Raw genomic sequence first — 20,843 nt, forward strand, 5'->3', positions numbered from 1 at the left:
GAAAGATCCTCTGGTTAGATAATGGAAACAAACTATAAGAAGGGTCATGTTTTCTTGGAAACAGTACTTGCATCTAGTGTGGCTTCAGTCTCCAAGAGATTATTATTTAAACTTATGAGTTGGAGACCTGCAATTGTTTATCCACACTTTCAAGGAGTACTTTAGTTTGTTTGGTCATAACCATTATGGTTAAGCTTATGATTTGGAGACCTGCGATCGTTTAGCCATACTTTCAAGGAGTACTTTGGTTTGTTTGGTTGTACCTCATTTTTATTCCTCCACAAGTAAGGAAGGTAAGCTGGAGTCAGCCTCATTATGTCTACTTTCTAGACCAGCCTCTGGTTTTCAGAGTATATGAAAACCTAGATTCTTGCCATTTAACATCGATGTGTTTGCCATCAGTTCAGTGAATGTTACAAGAGTGAAGAACAGTCTATACCCAAAGGGATTATATTGATGAAATCCCAACTCTTCTGCAGTGGAATTTGATGCATTATGAAACTATTTACAGACTTCATAGGAGGATCAATTAATTTCACCTAGTGCTTTGACAGAGGGATACAGGCATCTGTTTTCAATTGGAGGGGCCACAACCAATTCACTAACACAGCATTTATGCCTGGAGTATGTACAGTCCATTCTCCAGGTAAGTTGCATATCTCCATGTTCCTATTAGAACTCATCAACATCAGTTTATCTGATTTTGTGCCAAGCCACCAACTCCCTTTCATTGGTCTCCCATTCATACTGTTCATTTCTTCAAGAGCTTTTATCAAAGTGCTGGTAGGTCTAATGGCCGCTCTTAGGAAGCAAGAAATTGCTGTATGGCCATATGTGAATGACATTGTCATAACAAGCAGAAGAATATTTGTCCGTATCAATTTCATGAAGAAGAATGTGTCCTACATGAAGACATTTATTCAGCTTTTAAAGTAGTTTGCATTCCCGCAAATAGTTTTGATGGCAACCTATTCGATCACAAACATAACTCCTCTCTGAGACACGAGAACAAATGTGTTCTGTCACGTCTCTCTCTATATTTCAACTAAAATGTTTATTCATTTTCCCCCTCATATTGCTCCCACTCTACAGAAGATGAAGAATGAAGCAGTAGACATCATAGGATTGCTTTTTGTTTTTTGGTCACCCCATCAGGTTTGCAGTAGCTTGGGGAATGCCTCTTGTCATGCCTAAACTCATGCAAACTTGGTCAGATGTTCTACATTCCAACTCGGATGTCCTGTCTGTGTATTTTGGAAATGGTCACACTATCTGCTCTTTCTCAAAGGTTTCTCTGACAGTCATTAGGTCACAAAACATTCTTTCTATATTTTCTGTAGGACTAGTAAGACCTTTTATTTGATTTATCCCTGCAGACAAAACTGAACTGTGACATTGCTTCCGCTATGATTCTACATGTTAAGTTTCTTCAGTATAGATTAGACAAAAATCTTGCTATCTCCTATCCTGAAAGTCAGGTGTCTGTTTTTAATGTTTCCTGACACCACTTTGGCATCTGAAATATATTTATTTGAAAAACCATAAAGAATTAGACCTTGTAGCAAGCAACTTGTGTCATCTTGGATCTTAACTTGGTACTAGGTGCTTGAACGTCTGATTCCTTCTGCATGGTATTGGCACAGTCAATTTACTGTGTGGGCATAAGGATTTCCTTACTGTAGTAAATCTATAAAATGCATGTTTCTTATTATAGCTCACCATCAGGTCGTAGACTCTGCGAAGACGTAAAAATTAGACCTCTATCAATCTTTGTGCGGCACCGTGGGAAAGCAGTCTAGTACTATAGCTTTAACAGAATACATATGTAATCCCGGCAGGCAAGATGCCGGCTCTCAGTATCCAGACAGCGGCATCCCGCTGCCAGAATGCTGGCAGTGGGGCGAGCGCTATGAGGCCCCTTACGGGCACGCTACAGGCTTGGTGGCTTGCTGCGCTTGCCACAGGATCTATTCCCACTTTATGGGTGTCGTTGACACCCACGAGTGGGAATAGCCCCTGTGAAACGCTATTCTGGCGTCGTTATCCTGACCACCCGGAACCCGACAGCCGACAAATTGATTGCCCCCCGCTTTAACATATGATCCCTACTGCATGGAGATAATACAGTCTATCCTTCAGATGGTGGTAAATAAAGCACACTTGCAAAATGTTTTTTTAAACTGGCTTATGTTGAATGTGGTTGTGGTAACAGTCAGGAACTACCTGTCGAATGGGTGAACTACAAACTCTATGGGGTATATGCAATTCACGGCGAATCGCGGCAATTTTTCGCCGTTTTTTAATTCGACTAAATTCGCCAGGTGAATTCCGGAAGGTGGCTTCCGGAATTCACCATATTCAATGAAAAACGGATTCGCCAGAGTCGCGGGCGAAAATCGGCCGATTTGGCGGATTTTGCCGCGATTTTAAAAAACGGGAAAAAACGGGAAAAACCCGGAAAAACAAATGGCGTGGGGTCCCCCCTCCAAAGCATAACCAGCCTCGGGCTATTCGAGCTGGTCCTGGTTCTAAAAATCCGGGGGAAAATTGGCCAGGGATCCCCCGTATTTTTAAAACCAGCACCGGGCTCTGCGCCTGGTGCTGGTGCCAAAAATACGGGGGACAAAAAGAGTAGGGGTCCCCCGTATTTTTAACACCAGCATCGGGCTCCACTAGCTGGACAGATAATGCCACAGCCGGGGGTCACTTTTATGCCGTGCCCTGCGGCCGTGGCATTAAATATCCAACTAGTCACCCCTGGCCGGGGTACCCTGGGGGAGTGGGGACCCCTTCAATCAAGGGGTCCCCCCCCCCCAGCCACCCAAGGGCCAGGGGTGAAGCCCGAGGCTGTCCCCCCCATCCAATGGGCTGCGGATGGGGGGGCTGATAGCCTTTTGTGATAATAAAAAGATATTGTTTTTTCCAGTAGTACTACAAGTCCCAGCAAGCCTCCCCCGCAAGCTGGTACTTGGAGAACCACAAGTACCAGCATGCGGGAGAAAAACGGGCCCGCTGGTACCTGTAGTACTACTGGGAAAAAAATACCCCAAAAAAAACAGGACACACACACCGTGACAGTAAAACTTTATTACACACTACCGACACACACATACTTACCTATGTTGACACGCCGACTGCCACGGTCTCCGACGATCCGAGGGTACCTGTGAAAAAATGATACTCACCTTCCAGCGTCCAGAGATAAATCCACGTCCAGAGAGATAAATCCACGTACTTGTAAAAAAAAAAAAAAAACGCAAATACCCGCTCCATACCGGACTAGAAAGGGGTCCAATGCTTTCACATCAGACCCCTTTCTCCCGAATGCCGGGACATCACGTGACTCCTGTCACTGAAGTCCCTTCAGCCAATCAGGAAGCGCTACTTCCGTGGCGCTCACCTGATTGGCTGTGCGCTGTCTGTACTGTGACAGCACATCGCAAAGCCGCTCCATTACTTTCAATGGTGGGAACTTTGTGGGTAGCGGTGGGGTCACCCGCCGGTCAGCCGCTGACCGGCGGGTGACCTTACCGCTAGCCGCTAAGTTCCCACCATTGAAAGTAATGGAGCGGCTTTGCGATGTGCTGTCACAGTACAGACAGCGCACAGCCAATCAGGTGAGCGCAACGAAGTTGCGCTTCCTGATTGGCTTAGAGACCTTTCTGTGACAGCTGTCACTGACAGGTCTCATTCGTGGAATGGTGTCCCATGTGTCAGCATGGGACCCCTTTCAGTCCGGCATGGAGCGGGTGTTCGGTTTGTTTTTTTGCCAAGTACGTGGATTTATCTCTGGACCATGGCTGAGGTGAGTATATTGATCTTTTCTTTTCAGGTATCCGTGGATTCTACATGGAGAAGAGGACCGATGTCGGCGTGTGAACATAGGCAAGTATGTGTGTGTCGACGTATGCAATAAAGTTTTACTGTCGACGGTGTGTGTGTCCTGTTTTTATTTGGGTATTTTTTCCCCAGTAGTACTACAGGTACCAGCGGGCCCGTTTTTCTCCCGCATGCTGGTACTTGTGGTTCTCCAAGTACCAGCTTGCGGGGGAGGCTTGCTGGGACTTGTAGTACTACTGGAAAAAACAATATCTTTTTATTATCACAAAAGGCTATCAGCCCCCCCATCCGCAGCCCATTGGATGGGGGGGGACAGCCTCGGGCTTCACCCCTGGCCCTTGGGTGGCTGGGGGGGGGGGACCCCTTGATTGAAGGGGTCCCCACTCCCCCAGGGTACCCCGGCCAGGGGTGACTAGTTGGATATTTAATGCCACGGCCGCAGGGCACGGCATAAAAGTGACCCCCGGCTGTGGCATTATCTGTCCAGCTAGTGGAGCCCGATGCTGGTGTTAAAAATACGGGGGATCCCCTGTCAATTTTTCCCCCGCATTTTTAGAACCAGGACCAGCTCGAAGAGCCCGAGGCTGGTTATGCTTTGGAGGGGGGACCCCACGCCATTTTTTTTTATGATTTCACCGTACCAGCATTAAAAAAACAAAAAAAAAAAAAAATTCAAAAATATATAAATAATATTTGTGCCTCCAAAAAAAAAAAAAAAGTACCTAATCCCTTCTAATATAAATAGATCTGCTATTCCCCAAAAAAAAAACACAAAAAAAAACATGTTTAAAATTTTTTTATTTGTTTTCACCCTCCAAAGTGTGGCGGATTGAAAATGACGAATTTGCTGTCTAAAAGCACTGCTGTCGAATTTCCAAACTTGAATTGAATATGCTTTGGTCGAATTGCAGCACTTGTATCATTGCAGACAAGTCGAATTTGCAAAAATTCGAATTTCAAAAAGTTGAATTTTGAAAGTCCGTTCTTTGGTCGGAAAGCACTGAATTGCATAGGCGATTTTTTTTTTTGGTCGAAAATGACCCGAAATTCGACAATGTCGGGAATTCGACCGCAATTGCATATACCCCTATGGCAGTGATAGACAACCTGATAAACTTCAGGAGCTACCTTAGGTGGCACGCTAACCTTCCAAAGAATTGCACATTACTCTTAATCTCAATAGCAGTTGATTTATTTACTCAAATAAAAACACTGAATTGTAATCTGTCCACAGGCTTTTCAAACCAGTTTTACAAGCTATAACAAACATCACAAAAAAAACATGACTGAGCTGGGAGATGCAAGTGCTTATACGCTCTTGTTGCAATTTTACTTAATCCATCCTCCTCTTTTATTCATGTCCAAGAATGTATTGCTGCCATAGACTTGAAAAGGAAATAGAAGATTTGTTAACACAACTCTGATTTCCTTGAAATACCCCATGGCAGCTTGATATTTTTTACTATGTGTTTACTTTATGTATGGCAGCTTGGGAAGATTCCATGACACCATAGAGGAGGAGGAGTCACATGTTATACCTTCCAGGACTGTGTCCCCCACCCCCTCCTTCCCCCTATGTCTATTTAGCTGACTAAGGGCCTGATTCATGTTGGATCGGGATCCAGCGCGCCGTTTTCTGGTGGGCGGCAAACTGCACATGTGCAGGACCTGTTATGCGCATATGTGCAGAATGAGCCCTGTGATCGCATTGTAATAATGCAAATGCCTCTGCCTGATTGACATGCAGAGGTGTTTGGTGGGAAGCAAGTGTGTGTCGCCACCGTTTTCCGGAAGTGGCGGGGACAAGCCGTACTGCGACTGCTAGTCTGAGTAAGCTCAGGGTTCCTCAGCCTGCAGTCGCAGATGAACCTCACAACTGACTGTTGCAATGTTCATCCAGAACTGCGATCACATCGCAGTTTACAGATCGCAAATGCATGAAGGAAGTGGTATGCACCTCCTCCTGCATTTGCATCACTAAGGATTGCATTTGCAAAGCTTTACAAATGCAATCCTTACTTCAGGCCTGGCCAACCTGTGGCTCTCCAGCTGTTGTGAAACTACACATCCCAGCATGCCCCGACAGAGTTTTAGCATTCCCTAGTAGAAAAACTGTGGCAGGGCATTCTGGGACTGGTAGTTTCACAACAGCTGGGGAGCCACAGGTTGGCCAGGCCTGCTTACTGAATTAGGCCCTAAGTGCATGCAGTTGTGTAAGTGCATCTGAGACCGATCGCTTACCGTACACACACGATCAGCTAGATGTTGAATACAGTATTTAATTAACCGATTATCAGCTTGGGAGTTGGCTATACGAACCATAATTCTATTTACAATTAATTTATTTATTTTTATTTTTTTTATTACCTTACTGTTGTACACAACTTAAATTTTGCTATAATATTTAAAAATTATATATTATGTTTTTCAAGGTACACATGTTATGGAGGGGTCTGGAAAAATGGTAGTCACTGCTATCGGAGTGAATTCACAAACTGGAATTATATTCACTTTACTTGGAGCTGGTGAAAATGAAGACGAAAAAGAAAAGAAGGAAAAGAAAAGTAAGTTTTAGTATATTACAAAAATTTTGCCGAAATAATGATTGGTACACAATGGGATATATTCAATTAAAGTCTGATCCATTCCGACTTGTATTTGTCGGAATGGATCCGACAACCCCTATTCAATCCACATCTTAATTCGACTTTTTCAAGTCGAATTTAAGATGGGACGCGAGGGGGGCGAGCCGCGGGGGGACAGCCGGCGGGCATACAGGAGACATCGCTACAGTAGCGCTGCAGCAGGATGTCACTCAGCCGCCCGACCTCGCGGCAGCTTCCACCCGTCTCCAGCAGCGTGCTGGAGCCGGGTGGAAGCTGCCGTGAGGTCGGACAGGTGAGTGACATCCAGCTGCAGCGCTACTGTAGCGCTGATGTCTCCTGTATGCCCGCCGGCTGACCCCACGTCTCCCTGCGACTACTCCCCTCCGCACAGCTTCGGGTCCGTATCTCAGTCCGACATAATTTTGATGTCTGACTGAGATGGTCGAAAAATGGGCCAAAACCTGTTGGATTTGGCCCCATTTTCGACATTAACACGTGGATCGGCAGCTATTCCGCCGATCCAAGTGCTTTTCGACAAGTCGAATTTATCGACTTGTCGAAAAATGTTGAAAAATATTGAATATGTCGAATCAGGATTCGACCAAAAAAAGTCGAAAACTGACGTCTTTTCGACAGACGGCAGTTTTCGACCTCAATTGAATATACCCCAATATATTTTGTACATTGAGGTAACTGGAGAATCACTTAATCAACCTCGGTGTATTTAAAATGCATTAAACGTGTAAAACGGACCTAGTGATTTTTGTTGCACTAGCCTAAAATGCCCCAAACATATACAAATAACGGGGCAGATGTATTAAGCCTGGAGAATTGACAAAGCAGTGATAAAGAAGTGATAAGTGCAAGGTGATAATTCACCAGCCAATCAGCTCCAATATGTAAATTGACAGGAGATGATTGGCTGGCGCGTTTTCACCTTCCACTTTATCACTGCTTTATCACTTCTCCAGGCTTAATACATCTGCCCCACCATTTGAAACAATGTGCTATGTTGTCTGACCTGCTTACATGTGTGTTACTGGCATTATAAATGCTAGGGTCATCATATATGTGTACACGCCCGCCCAGTTCGTGACGTCAGTCCCCGACGGATCGGGCAGTGTGTATGTACAGCACACTGCCCGATCCGTCCATAGATATATCTGCAGATCAATTGATCTGCATATGTATGTATTAGTGTGTACCCACCTTAAGCCAACTTGATAAGTGGTCAGGTACTTCCTCTGGTTATGATCTGTGTACCTCCTATGTCACTGCACCTTTGTGTGTACAATAGAATGTATCCTTTCTGTTGCCTTATGGTTAGTGTTAAAGTGACTTTCTTTCTGGTTGAATAAATCTTTACAACTATTTTAAAATATTTGTATATATTTGGTTACACAAGCACAGTTGTCCTGCAGCTAATCTGGAGGTAGATGTATTACACCCAGACTGTGGGGTATGTTTGCTCCATTCCTATGAAATGGTACACAATGAAAATGTATAAATATGTATTTTGTATATGTAAAAGGATACATAACGTTATGGGTCATGCAGAGGCCTGAGAGACAGCACTCTGCTACAGCTAGTCTGATCTGCATGGATTGTCTGTATTGGGAGCAATTTCCATGAAAGGTCTCCTGTCAACCGCATGTGAGGAAAGTTGACATTCAATTTTAAGTCATCACCATGGCAACATTCCACTGTCAAAAGGACATGAAGTGATTTTAAAATTAAGAGCATCCGATGACAAACGCCTGCTCTGAATCTGGAGATCATATTCGGAATTAGTGCAAGTGTGTTATCTGAAAACATGAATAATTCTGTCAGAGTACTAATACTGCTCTTTTTGTGTCTGAAGACTATAAAATATATTGCCGTTGAATTTTATAAATGCATTATGTCATATTAATCTGTCACATTTAGTCACTCTTAAAGGGAATTTTCTGTTATAGGCTGTAAATCTACACCAGTGACTAGGAGGAGGGTGGGAATAACAGTCTCAGGGTCTAGTAAAGTGCTACCCGATCACTCTGCATATCTCTGAAAGTGGACGCTATGTGCAGCTAAATATGGAAACTTAGGTATCCCAATTGAGCACAGGAAATCCTCTGATGTTACAGTGTAATTGTCATCAGGGATTTCCCCCAGTGTAGGGAAGTCCAGGCTGTTGCAAGGGAGATCTCTCATATCTTCCTTGGCTGTCAGCACTGAGACATGCAGATTTGTTTGCATCTAAGAGTGGATGAAGTGTCAGCTGATGTTCTAGTTTACACTGGATCTAGAAGAGCAAACAGGAGGGAAGACCTGACAAAGGCTAACCTGTTAAAATACTTTCTCTAACGTCCTAGTGGATGCTGGGGACTCCGTCAGGACCATGGGGACCAGCGGCTCCGCAGGAGACAGGGCACAAAAATAAAGCTTTAGGATCAGGTGGTGTGCACTGGCTCCTCCCCCTATGACCCTCCTCCAAGCCTCAGTTAGGTTTTTGTGCCCGTCCGAGCAGGGTGCAATCTAGGTGGCTCTCCTAAAGAGCTGCTTAGAAAAAGTTTTAGGTTTTTTATTTTCAGTGAGTCCTGCTGGCAACAGGCTCACTGCAACGAGGGACTTAGGGGAGAAGAAGTGAACTCACCTGCGTGCAGGATGGATTGGCTTCTTAGGCTACTGGACACCATTAGCTCCAGAGGGATCGAACACAGGCCCAGCCATGGAGTCCGGTCCCGGAGCCGCGCCGCCGACCCCCTTACAGATGCCGAAAAGCGAAGAGGTCCAGAAACCGGCGGCAGAAGACTTTTCAGTCTTCATGAGGTAGCGCACAGCACTGCAGCTGTGCGCCATTGTTGTCACACACTTCACACCAGCGGTCACGGAGGGTGCAGGGCGCTGCAGGGGGCGCCCTGGGCAGCAATGAGAATACCTTGTTATGGCTAAAAAATACATCACATATAGCCCTTGGGGCTATATGGATGTATTTAACCCCTGCCAGGTCTCACAAACTCCGGAGAAGAGCCCGCCGAAATAGGGGGCGGGGCCTATCTCCTCAGCACACAGCGCCATTTTCCTGCTCAGCTCCGCTGCGAGGAAGGCTCCCAGGACTCTCCCCTGCACTGCACTACAGAAACAGGGTAAAAAAAGAGAGGGGGGGCACTTTTTTTGGCGTTTTTTATATATATTAAGCTGCTATAAGGGAGACAACACTTCTATAGGGTTGTTCCTATATATTTATAGCGCTTGGGTGTGTGCTGGCAAACTCTCCCTCTGTCTCCCCAAAGGGCTAGTGGGGTCCTGTCTTCGATAAGAGCATTCCCTGTGTGTCTGCTGTGTGTCGGTACGTGTGTGTCGACATGTATGAGGACGATGTTGGTGTGGAGGCGGAGCAATTGCCGGTAATGGTGATGTCACCCCCTAGGGAGTCGACACCGGAATGGATGGCTTTATTTATGGAATTACGTGATAATGTCAGCACATTACAAAAATCAGTTGACGACATGAGACGGCCGGCAAACCAGTTAGTACCTGTACAGGCGTCTCAGACACCGTCAGGGGCTGTAAAACGCCCTTTACCTCAGTCGGTCGACACAGACCCAGACACCGAATCTAGTGTCGACGGTGAAGAAACAAACGTATTTTCCAGTAGGGCCACACGTTATATGATCACGGCAATGAAGGAGGCTTTACATATCTCTGATACTGCATGTACCACAAAAAGGGGTATTATGTGGGGTCTGAAAAAACTACCTGTAGTTTTTCCTGAATCAGACGAATTGAATGAAGTGTGTGATGAAGCGTGGGTTAACCCCGATAGAAAACTGCTAATTTCAAAGAAGTTATTGGCATTATATCCTTTCCCGCCAGAGGTTAGGGCGCGCTGGGAAACACCCCCTAGGGTGGATAAGGCGCTCACACGCTTATCAAAACAAGTGGCGTTACCGTCTCCTGAAACGGCCGCCCTCAAGGATCCAGCAGATAGGAGGCTGGAAACTACCCTGAAAAGTATATACACTCATACTGGTGTTATACTGCGACCAGCCATCGCCTCTGCATGGATGTGCAGTGCTGGGGTGGTTTGGTCGGATTCCCTGACTGAAAATAGTGATACCCTGGATAGGGACAGTATTTTACTGACTATAGAGCATTTAAAGGATGCATTTCTATATATGCGAGATGCACAGAGGGATATTTGCACTCTGGCATCGAGAGTAAGTGCGATGTCCATATCTGCCAGAAGAAGTTTATGGACGCGACAATGGTCAGGTGATGCGGATTCCAAACGGCATATGGAAGTATTGCCGTATAAGGGGGAGGAATTATTTGGGGTCGGTCTATCGGATTTGGTGGCCACGGCAACAGCCGGGAAATCCACCTTTTTACCTCAGGTCCCCTCCCAACAGAAAAAGACACCGTCTTTTCAGCCGCAGTCCTTTCGTTCCTATAGGAACAAGCGGGCGAAAGGACAGTCATATTTGCCCCGAGGCAAAGGAAAGGGTAAGAGAGTGCACCAAGCAGCTTCTTCCCAGGAGCAGAAGCCCCCCCCCGGCTTCTGCAAAGCCCTCAGCATGACGTTGGGGCTTTACAAGCGGACTCAGGGGCGGTGGGGGGTCGACTCAAGAATTTCAGCGCACAGTGGGCTCACTCACAGGTGGACCCCTGGATCCTGCAGATAATATCTCAGGGTTACAGGTTGGAATTCGAGAAGTCTCCCCCTCGCCGGTTCCTAAAGTCTGCTCTGCCAACGTCTCCCTCAGACAGGGCGACGGTATTGGAAGCCATTCACAAGCTGTATTTTCAGCAGGTGATAGTCAAGGTACCCCTCCTACAACAGGGAAAGGGGTATTATTCCACACTATTTGTGGTACCGAAGCCGGACGGCTCGGTAAGACCTATTCTAAATCTGAAATCTTTGAACCTGTACATACAAAAATTCAAGTTCAAGATGGAGTCACTCAGAGCAGTGATAGCGAATCTGGAAGAAGGGGACTTTATGGTGTCCCTGGACATCAAGGATGCTTACCTGCATGTCCCAATTTGCCCTTCACATCAAGGGTACCTCAGGTTCGTGGTGCAAAACTGTCATCAGTTTCAGACGCTGCCGTTTGGATTGTCCACGGCACCTCGGGTCTTTACCAAGGTAATGGCCGAAATGATGTTTCTTCTACGAAGAAAAGGCGTATTAATTATCCCTTACTTGGACGATCTCCTGATAAGGGCAAGGTCCAGGGAACAGCTGGGGGACGTAGTAGCACTAACCCAAATAGTGCTGCAACAGCACGGGTGGATTCTGAATTTTCCAAAATCTCAATTGACCCCGACGACACGTCTGCTGTTCCTGGGAATGATTCTGGACACTGTTCAGAAAAAGGTGTTTCTTCCGGAGGAGAAAGCCAAGGAGTTATCCGAACTTGTCAGGAACCTCCTAAAACCAGGGAAAGTGTCTGTGCATCAATGCACAAGAGTCCTGGGAAAGATGGTGGCTTCTTACGAAGCGATTCCATTCGGCAGATTCCACGCACGAACTTTCTCTATCGTCCTAGTGGATGCTGGGGTTCCTGAAAGGACCATGGGGAATAGCGGCTCCGCAGGAGACAGGGCACAAAAGTAAAGCTTTCCGATCAGGTGGTGTGCACTGGCTCCTCCCCCTATGACCCTCCTCCAAGCCAGTTAGATTTTTGTGCCCGGCCGAGAAGGGTGCATCTAGGTGGCTCTCCTAAAGAGCTGCTTAGAAAAGTTTAGCTTAGGTTTTTTATTTTACAGTGAGTCCTGCTGGCAACAGGATCACTGCAACGAGGGACTTAGGGGAGAAGAAGTGAACTCACCTGCGTGCAGGATGGATTGGCTTCTTGGCTACTGGACATCAGCTCCAGAGGGACGATCACAGGTACAGCCTGGATGGTCACCGGAGCCTTGCCGCCGGCCCCCTTGCAGATGCTGAAATAAGAAGAGGTCCAGAATCGGCGGCAGAAGACTCCTCAGTCTTCTAAAGGTAGCGCACAGCACTGCAGCTGTGCGCCATTTTCCTCTCAGCACACTTCACACGGCAGTCACTGAGGGTGCAGGGCGCTGGGAGGGGGGCGCCCTGGGAGGCAAATGAAAACCTATTTTGGCTAAAAATACCTCACATATAGCCTCCGGAGGCTATATGGAGATATTTAACCCCTGCCAGAATCCGTTAAGAGCGGGAGACGAGGCCGCCGAAAAAGGGGCGGGGCCTATCTCCTCAGCACACAGCGCCATTTTCCCTCACAGAAAGGCTGGAGGGAAGGCTCCCAGGCTCTCCCCTGCACTGCACTACAGAAACAGGGTTAAAACAGAGAGGGGGGGCACTAATTTGGCGTTAGAAATATATAAAAAAAGATGCTATAAGGGAAAACACTTATATAAGGTTGTCCCTATATAATTATAGCGTTTTTGGTGTGTGCTGGCAAACTCTCCCTCTGTCTCTCCAAAGGGCTAGTGGGTCCTGTCCTCTATCAGAGCATTCCCTGTGTGTGTGCTGTGTGTCGGTACGTGTGTGTCGACATGTAGGAGGACGATGTTGGTGAGGAGGCGGAGCAATTGCCTGTAATGGTGATGTCACTCTCTAGGGAGTCGACACCGGAATGGATGGCTTATTTAGGGAATTACGTGATAATGTCAACACGCTGCAAGGTCGGTTGACGACATGAGACGGCCGACAAACAATTAGTACCGGTCCAGACGTCTCAAAAACACCGTCAGGGGTTTTAAAACGCCCGTTTACTTTAGTCGGTCGACACAGACACAGACAGGGACACTGAATCCAGTGTCGACGGTGAATAAACAAACGTATTCCTTATTAGGGCCACACGTTAAAGGCAATGAAGGAGGTGTTACATATTTCTGATACTACAAGTACCACAACAGAGGGTATTATGTGGGATGTGAAAAAACTACCATAGTTTTTCCTGAATCAGATAAATTAAATAAAGTGTGTGATGATGCGTGGGTTCCCCCCGATAGAAAATTATGGGCGGTATACCCTTTCCCGCCAGAAGTTAGGGCGCGTTGGGAAACACCCCTTAGGGTGGATAAGGCGCTCACACGCTTATCAAAACAAGTGGCAGTACCGTCTATAGATAGGGCCGTCCTCAAGGACCAGCTGACAGGAGGCTGGAAAATATCATAAAAAGTATATACACACATACTGGTGTTATACTGCGACCAGCGATCGCCTCAGCCTGGATGTGCAGAGCTGGGGTGGCTTGGTCGGATTCCCTGACTAAAAATATTGATACCCTTGACAGGGACAGTATTTTATTGACTATAGAGCATTTAAAGGATGCATTTCTATATATGCGAGATGCACAGAGGGATATTTGCACTCTGGCATCAAGAGTAAATGCGATGTCCATAACTGCCAGAAGATGTTATGGACACGACAGGGGTCAGGTGATGCAGATTCCAAACGGCACAAAGGTGTATTGCCGTATAAAGGAAGAGGAGTTATTTGGGGTCGGTCCATCGGACCTGGTGGCCACGGCAACTGCTGGAAAATCCACCGTTTTTACCCTAAGTCACATCTCTGCAGAAAAAGACACCGTCTTTTCAGTCTCAGTCCTTTCGTCCCTATAAGATCATATCTGCCCAGGGATAGAGGAAAGGGAAGAAGACTGCAGCAGGCAGCCCATTCCCAGGAACAGAAGCGTTCCACCGCTTCTGACAAGTTCTCAGCATGGCGCTGAGACCGTACAGGACCCCTGGATCCTACAAGTAGTATCCCAGGGGTACAGATTGGAATGTCGAGACGTTTCCCCTTCGCAGGCTCCTGAAGTCTGCTTTACCAAGGTCTCCCTCCGACAAGGAGGCAGTATGGGAAAAAATTCACAAGCTGTATTCCCAGCAGGTGATAATTAAATTACCCCTCCTACTACAAGAAAAGGGGTATTATTCCACACTATATTGTGGTACTGAAGCCAGAAGGCTAGGTGAGACTTATTCTAAATCTAAAAATTTTTTGAACACTTACAAAGGTTCAAATCAAGATGGAGTCACTCAGAGCAGTGATAACGAACAGGAAGAAGGGGACTATATAGTGTCCCGGGACATCAGGGATGCTTACCTCTATGTCCCAAATTTGCCCTTCTCACTAAGGGTACCTCAGGTTCGTGGTGCAGAACTGTCACTATCAGTTTCAGACGCTGCCGTTTGGATTGTCCACGGCACCCCGGGTCTTTACTAAGGTAATGGCCGAAATGATGATTCTTCTTCGAAGAAAAGGCGTCTTAATTATCCCTTACTTGGACGATCTCCTGATAAGGGCATAGTCCAGGGAACAGTTGGAGGTAGGAGTAGCACTATCTCGGATACTGCTACAACAGCACGGGTGGATTCTAAATATTCCAAAATCGCAGCTGATCCCGACGACACGTCTGCTGTGCCTAGGGATGATTCTGGACACAGTCCAGAAAAAGGTGTTTCTCCCGAAAGAGAAAGCCAGGGAGTTATCCGAGCTAGTCAGGAACCTCCTAAAAACAGTGCATCATTGCACAAGGGTCCTGGTAGAAAATGGTGGCTTCCTACGAAGCAATTCCATTCGGCAGATTTCACGCAAGAACTTTTCAGTGGGATCTGCTGGACAAATGGTCCGGATCGCATCTTCAGATGCATCAGCGGATAACCCTATATCCAAGGACAAGGGTGTCTCTCCTGTGGTGGTTATAGAGTGCTCATCTTCTAGAGGGCCGCAGATTCGGCATTCAGGATTGGATGCTGGTGACCACGGAGCCCAGCCCGAGAGGCTGGGGAGCAGTCACACAAGGAAAAAATTTCCAGGGAGTGTGATCAAGTCTGGAGACTTTTCTCCACATAAATATACTGGAGCTAAGGGTAAATTTATAATGCTCTAAGCTTAGCAAGACCTCTGCTTCAAGGTCAGCCGGTATTGATCCAGTGGGAAAAACATCACGGCAGTCGCCCACGTAAACAGACAGGGCGACACAAGAAGCAGGAGGGCAATGGCAAAAACTGCAAGGACTTTTCGCTGGGCGGAAAATCATGTGATAGCACTGTCAGCAGTGTTTCATCCCGGGAATGGAAACTGGGAAGCAGACTTCCTCAGCAGGCACGACCTCCACCCGGGAGAGTGGAAACTTCATCGGGAAGTTTTTTCCACATGATTGTAAACCGTTGGGAAATACCAAAGGTGGACATGATGGCGTCCCGTCTGAACAAAAAAACGGGACAGGTATTGCGCCAGGTCAAGAGACCCTCAGGCAATAGCTGTGGACGTTCTGGTAACACCGTGGGTGTACCAGTCGGTGTATGTGTTCCCTCCTCTGCTTCTCATACCTAAGGTGCTGAGAATTATAAGACGTAGAGGAGTAAGAACTATACTCATGGCTCCGGATTGGCCAAGAAGGACTTGGTACCCGGAACTTCAAGAGATGTTTACAGAGGTCTTATGGCCTCTGCCGCTAAGAAGGGACTTGCTTCAGCAAGTACCATGTCTGTTCCAAGACTTACCGCAGCTGCGTTTGTTGGCATGGCGGTGGAACGCCGGATCCTAAGGGAAAAAGGCATTCCGGAAGAGGTCATTCCTACCCTGGTCAAAGCCAGAAAGGAGGTGACCGCACAACATTATCACCACATGTGGCGAAAATATGTTGCGTGGTGTGAGGCCAGGAAGGCCCCACAAAGAAATTTCAACTCGGTCGATTCCTGCATTTCCTGCAAACAGGAGTGTCTATGGGCCTCAAATTGGGGTCCATTAAGGTTCAAATTTCGGCCCTGTCAATTTTCTTCCAGAAAGAATTGGCTTCAGTTCCTGAAGTCCAGAACTTTGTCAAGGGAGTATTGCATATACAACCCTCTTTTGTGCCTCCAGTGGCACTGTGGGATCTCAACGTAGTTCTGTGATTCTTCAAATCACATTGGTTTAAAACCAGTCAAATCTGTGGATTTGAAGCATCTCACATGAAAAGTGACCATGTTCTTGGCCCTGGCCTGGACCAGGCGAGTGTCAAATTGGTGGTTTTTTTCTCAAAAAAGCCCATATTTGTTTGTCCATTCGGACAGGGCAGAGCTGCGGACTCGTCCCCAGTTCTCTCCCTAAGGTGGTGTCAGTGTTTCACCTGAACCAGCTTATTGTGGTGCCTTGCACCTACTAGGGACTTGGAGGACTCCAAGTTGCTAGATGTTGTCAGGGCCCTGAAAATATAGGTTCCAGGACGGCTGGAGTCAGGAAAACTGACTTGCTGTTATCCTGTATGCACCCAACAAACTGGGTGCTCTTGCTTTTAAGCAGACTATTGCTAGTTGGATGTGTAATACAATTCAGCTTGCACATTCTGTGGCAGGCCTGCCACAGCCAAAATATGTAAATGCCCATTCCACAAGGAAGGTGGGCTCATCTTGGGCGGCTGCCCGAGGGGTCTCGGCTTTACAACTTTGCCGAGCGGTTATTTAGTCAGGGGCAAACACGTTTGTAAAATCCTACAAATTTGATACCCTGGCTAAGGAGGACCTGGAGTTCTCTCATTCGGTGCTGCAGAGTCATCCGCACTCTCCCGCCCGTTTGGGAGCTTTGGTATAATCCCCATGGTCCTTTCAGGAACCCCAGCATCCACTAGGACGATAGAGAAAATAAGAATTTACTTACCGATAATTCTATTTCTCGGAGTCCGTAGTGGATGCTGGGCGCCCATCCCAAGTGCGGATTATCTGCAATACTTGTACATAGTTACAAAAATCGGGTTATTATTGTTGTGAGCCATCTTTTCAGAGGCTCCGCTGTTATCATACTGTTAACTGGGTTTAGATCACAAGTTGTACGGTGTGATTGGTGTGGCTGGTATGAGTCTTACCCGGGATTCAAAATTCCTCCCTTATTGTGTACGCTCGTCCGGGCACAGTACCTAACTGGCTTGGAGGAGGGTCATAGGGGGAGGAGCCAGTGCACACCACCTGATCGGAAAGCTTTACTTTTGTGCCCTGTCTCCTGCGGAGCCGCTATTCCCCATGGTCCTTTCAGGAACCCCAGCATCCACTACGGACTCCGAGAAATAGAATTATCGGTAAGTAAATTCTTATTTTTCAGTGGGATCTGCTGGACAAATGGTCCGGATCGCATCTGCAGATGCATCAGCGGATAACCTTGTCGCCACGGACAAGGGTGTCTCTTCTGTGGTGGTTGCAGAGTGCTCATCTGTTAGAGGGCCGCAGATTCGGCATACAGGACTGGGTCCTGGTGACCACGGATGCCAGTCTGAGAGGCTGGGGAGCGGTCACACAGGGAAGAAACTTCCAGGGAGTATGGTCAAACCTGGAGATGTCTCTTCACATAAATATACTGGAGCTAAGAGCGATTTACAATGCTCTAAGCCTGGCAAAACCCCTGCTTCAGGGTCAGCCGGTGTTGATCCAGTCGGACAACATCACGGCAGTCGCCCACGTAAACAGACAGGGCGGCACAAGAAGCAGGAGAGCAATGGCAGAAGCTGCAAGGATTCTTCGCTGGGCGGAAGATCATGTGATAGCACTGTCAGCAGTGTTCATTCCGGGAGTGGACAACTGGGAAGCAGACTTCCTCAGCAGACACGATCTACACCCGGGAGAGTGGGGACTTCATCCAGAAGTTTTCCACATGATTGTGAACCGTTGGGAAAAACCAAAGGTGGACATGATGGCGTCTCGCCTCAACAAAAAACTGGACAGGTATTGCGCCAGGTCAAGAGACCCTCAGGCAATAGCTGTGGACGCTCTGGTAACGCCGTGGGTGTTCCAGTCAGTGTATGTGTTTCCTCCTCTGCCTCTCATACCAAAAGTACTGAGAATTATACGGCAAAGGGGAGTAAGAACGATACTCGTGGCTCCGGATTGGCCAAGAAGAACTTGGTACCCGGAACTTCAGGAGATGCTCACGGAAGATCCGTGGCCTCTACCTCTAAGACGGGACCTGCTTCAGCAGGGACCGTGTCTATTCCAAGACTTACCGCGGCTGCGTTTGACGGCATGGCGGTTGAACGCCGAATTCTAAGGGAAAAAGGCATTCCGGAAGAGGTCATTCCTACACTGGTAAAAGCCAGGAAGGAGGTGACTGCACAACATTATCACCGCATTTGGAGAAAATATGTTGCGTGGTGTGAGGCCAGGAAGGCCCCCACGGAGGAATTTCAATTGGGTCGATTCCTACATTTCCTGCAAACAGGATTGTCTATGGGCCTCAAGTTGGGGTCCATTAAGGTTCAAATTTCGGCCCTGTCGATTTTCTTCCAGAAAGAATTGGCTTCAGTTCCTGAAGTCCAGACTTTTGTAAAAGGAGTACTACATATACAGCCCCCGGTTGTGCCCCCAGTGGCTCCGTGGGACCTTAATGTAGTTTTGGATTTTCTCAAATCCCATTGGTTTGAGCCACTCAAATCGGCGGATTTGAAATATCTTACATGGAAAGTAACCATGCTACTGGCCCTGGCTTCAGCCAGGAGAGTGTCAGAATTGGCGGCTTTATCGTATAAAAGCCCATATCTGATTTTCCATTCGGACAGGGCAGAACTGCGGACGCGTCCTCATTTTCTGCCTAAGGTGGTGTCAGCGTTTCACCTGAACCAGCCTATTGTGGTGCCTGCGGCTACTAGCGACTTGGAGGACTCCAAGTTGCTGGACGTTGTCAGGGCATTGAAAATATATATTTCAAGGACTGCTGGAGTCAGAAAATCTGACTCGCTGTTTATACTGTATGCACCCAACAAGCTGGGTGCTCCTGCTTCTAAGCAGACGATTGCTCGTTGGATTTGTAGCACAATTCAACTTGCACATTCTGTGGCAGGCCTGCCACAGCCTAAATCTGTCAAGGCCCATTCCACAAGGAAGGTGGGCTCATCCTGGGCGGCTGCCCGAGGGGTCTCGGCATTACAACTCTGCCGAGCAGCTACGTGGTCGGGGGAGAACACGTTTGTAAAATTCTACAAATTTGATACCCTGGCTAAAGAGGACCTGGAGTTCTCTCATTCGGTGCTGCAGAGTCATCCGCACTCTCCCGCCCGTTTGGGAGCTTTGGTATAATCCCCATGGTCCTGACGGAGTCCCCAGCATCCACTAGGACGTTAGAGAAAATAAGATTTTACTTACCGATAAATCTATTTCTCGTAGTCCGTAGTGGATGCTGGGCGCCCATCCCAAGTGCGGATTGTCTGCAATACTTGTACATAGTTATTGTTACAAAGAAATCGGGTTGTTATTGTTGTGAGCCGTCTGTTCAGAGGCTCCTACGTTGTCCTACTGTTAACTGGGTTCAGATCACAAGTTGTACGGTGTGATTGGTGTGGCTGGTATGAGTCTTACCCGGGATTCAAAATCCTTCCTTATTGTGTACGCTCGTCCGGGCACAGTATCCTAACTGAGGCTTGGAGGAGGGTCATAGGGGGAGGAGCCAGTGCACACCACCTGATCCTAAAGCTTTATTTTTGTGCCCTGTCTCCTGCGGAGCCGCTGGTCCCCATGGTCCTGACGGAGTCCCCAGCATCCACTACGGACTACGAGAAATAGATTTATCGGTAAGTTAAATCTTATTTTCTTTTTTCTGCTGTAAAACTAGATGACATATGTTACAATTTATTTAGCAATGGTGTGGTGCAGGTATAGCCTGCCACCCTACTGCTACAGTATACCGTGTGTGCACATTGTTACCAGATGTACATTTGGGGTGTGGTATGGTATGCCTGCGGCCAGGCTCCCGGCGACCAGCGTACTGGCGCCGGAAGCCAGACCGCCGGCATACTGGCAGCATGGCGAGCGCAAATGAGCTTCTTGCGGGCTCGCTGCGCTCGCCACGCTGCGAGCACGGTGGCGCTATTTATTCTCCCTCCAGGGGGGTCGTGGACCCCCACGATGGAGAAAAACTGTCGGTATGCTGTCTGTCGGGATTCCGGCGCCGGTATACTGTGCGCCGGATCCCGACAGTCGGCAACCTGAAGACCACCCGTACATTTGGTATAATGAGCTGAATAATTTATTTTGGAGTTGGCTTTTGTCTGCCCTAATTGGGAAAAGGTATCTATGAAATAGTCACAATGCAGTTCATTTATCTATGAACTGATTTTTCCCTGTATAACTCTATCCACTAGAATCAAAGTTTACTATGCTACCAAAAAAGGGCCTTAGTATTTCTCAATAACAATTTATGCGTGGCGAAGCTGAATATATCTATAATAATAGGATGTGGGTATATTAAACTCAAGCTGCAATTGTCCAAAAGAAATAAATGTGCCCGAGGAGTACAAATGGTTGAGGGAGCAAACACCCCAGCGCCCCCACACCGATCCCATTTGTAGGGACGTGAAATGAGTAAGAGCGCGAGTGTGTATCAGTTGGGTGTCGGGATCCCATCCCTCCCCCCCAACATAGAATGAACCTGCCTCCATACCATGCTCGCTTGTTTAACCAACG

At 47.4% G+C, this 20,843-nt stretch overlaps 1 protein-coding gene across 10 annotated transcripts in view; it reads left to right on the forward strand.

The window, feature by feature from the left end:
- Positions 1–20,843, forward strand: part of ATP2B1 (ATPase plasma membrane Ca2+ transporting 1) — a 356,691-nt gene that overhangs the window by 211,218 nt on the left and 124,630 nt on the right. For all 10 annotated transcript variants that reach the window (XM_063927639.1, XM_063927641.1, XM_063927645.1 and 7 more), the window contains one exon: positions 6,273–6,404. In XM_063927639.1, coding sequence (XP_063783709.1) covers positions 6,273–6,404 — 132 coding nt within the window. The remainder of the gene's footprint in view (positions 1–6,272; positions 6,405–20,843) is intronic.

This window comes from Pseudophryne corroboree, chromosome 6 (genome assembly GCF_028390025.1).
Source record: "Pseudophryne corroboree isolate aPseCor3 chromosome 6, aPseCor3.hap2, whole genome shotgun sequence".
Taxonomy (NCBI): domain Eukaryota; kingdom Metazoa; phylum Chordata; class Amphibia; order Anura; family Myobatrachidae; genus Pseudophryne; species Pseudophryne corroboree.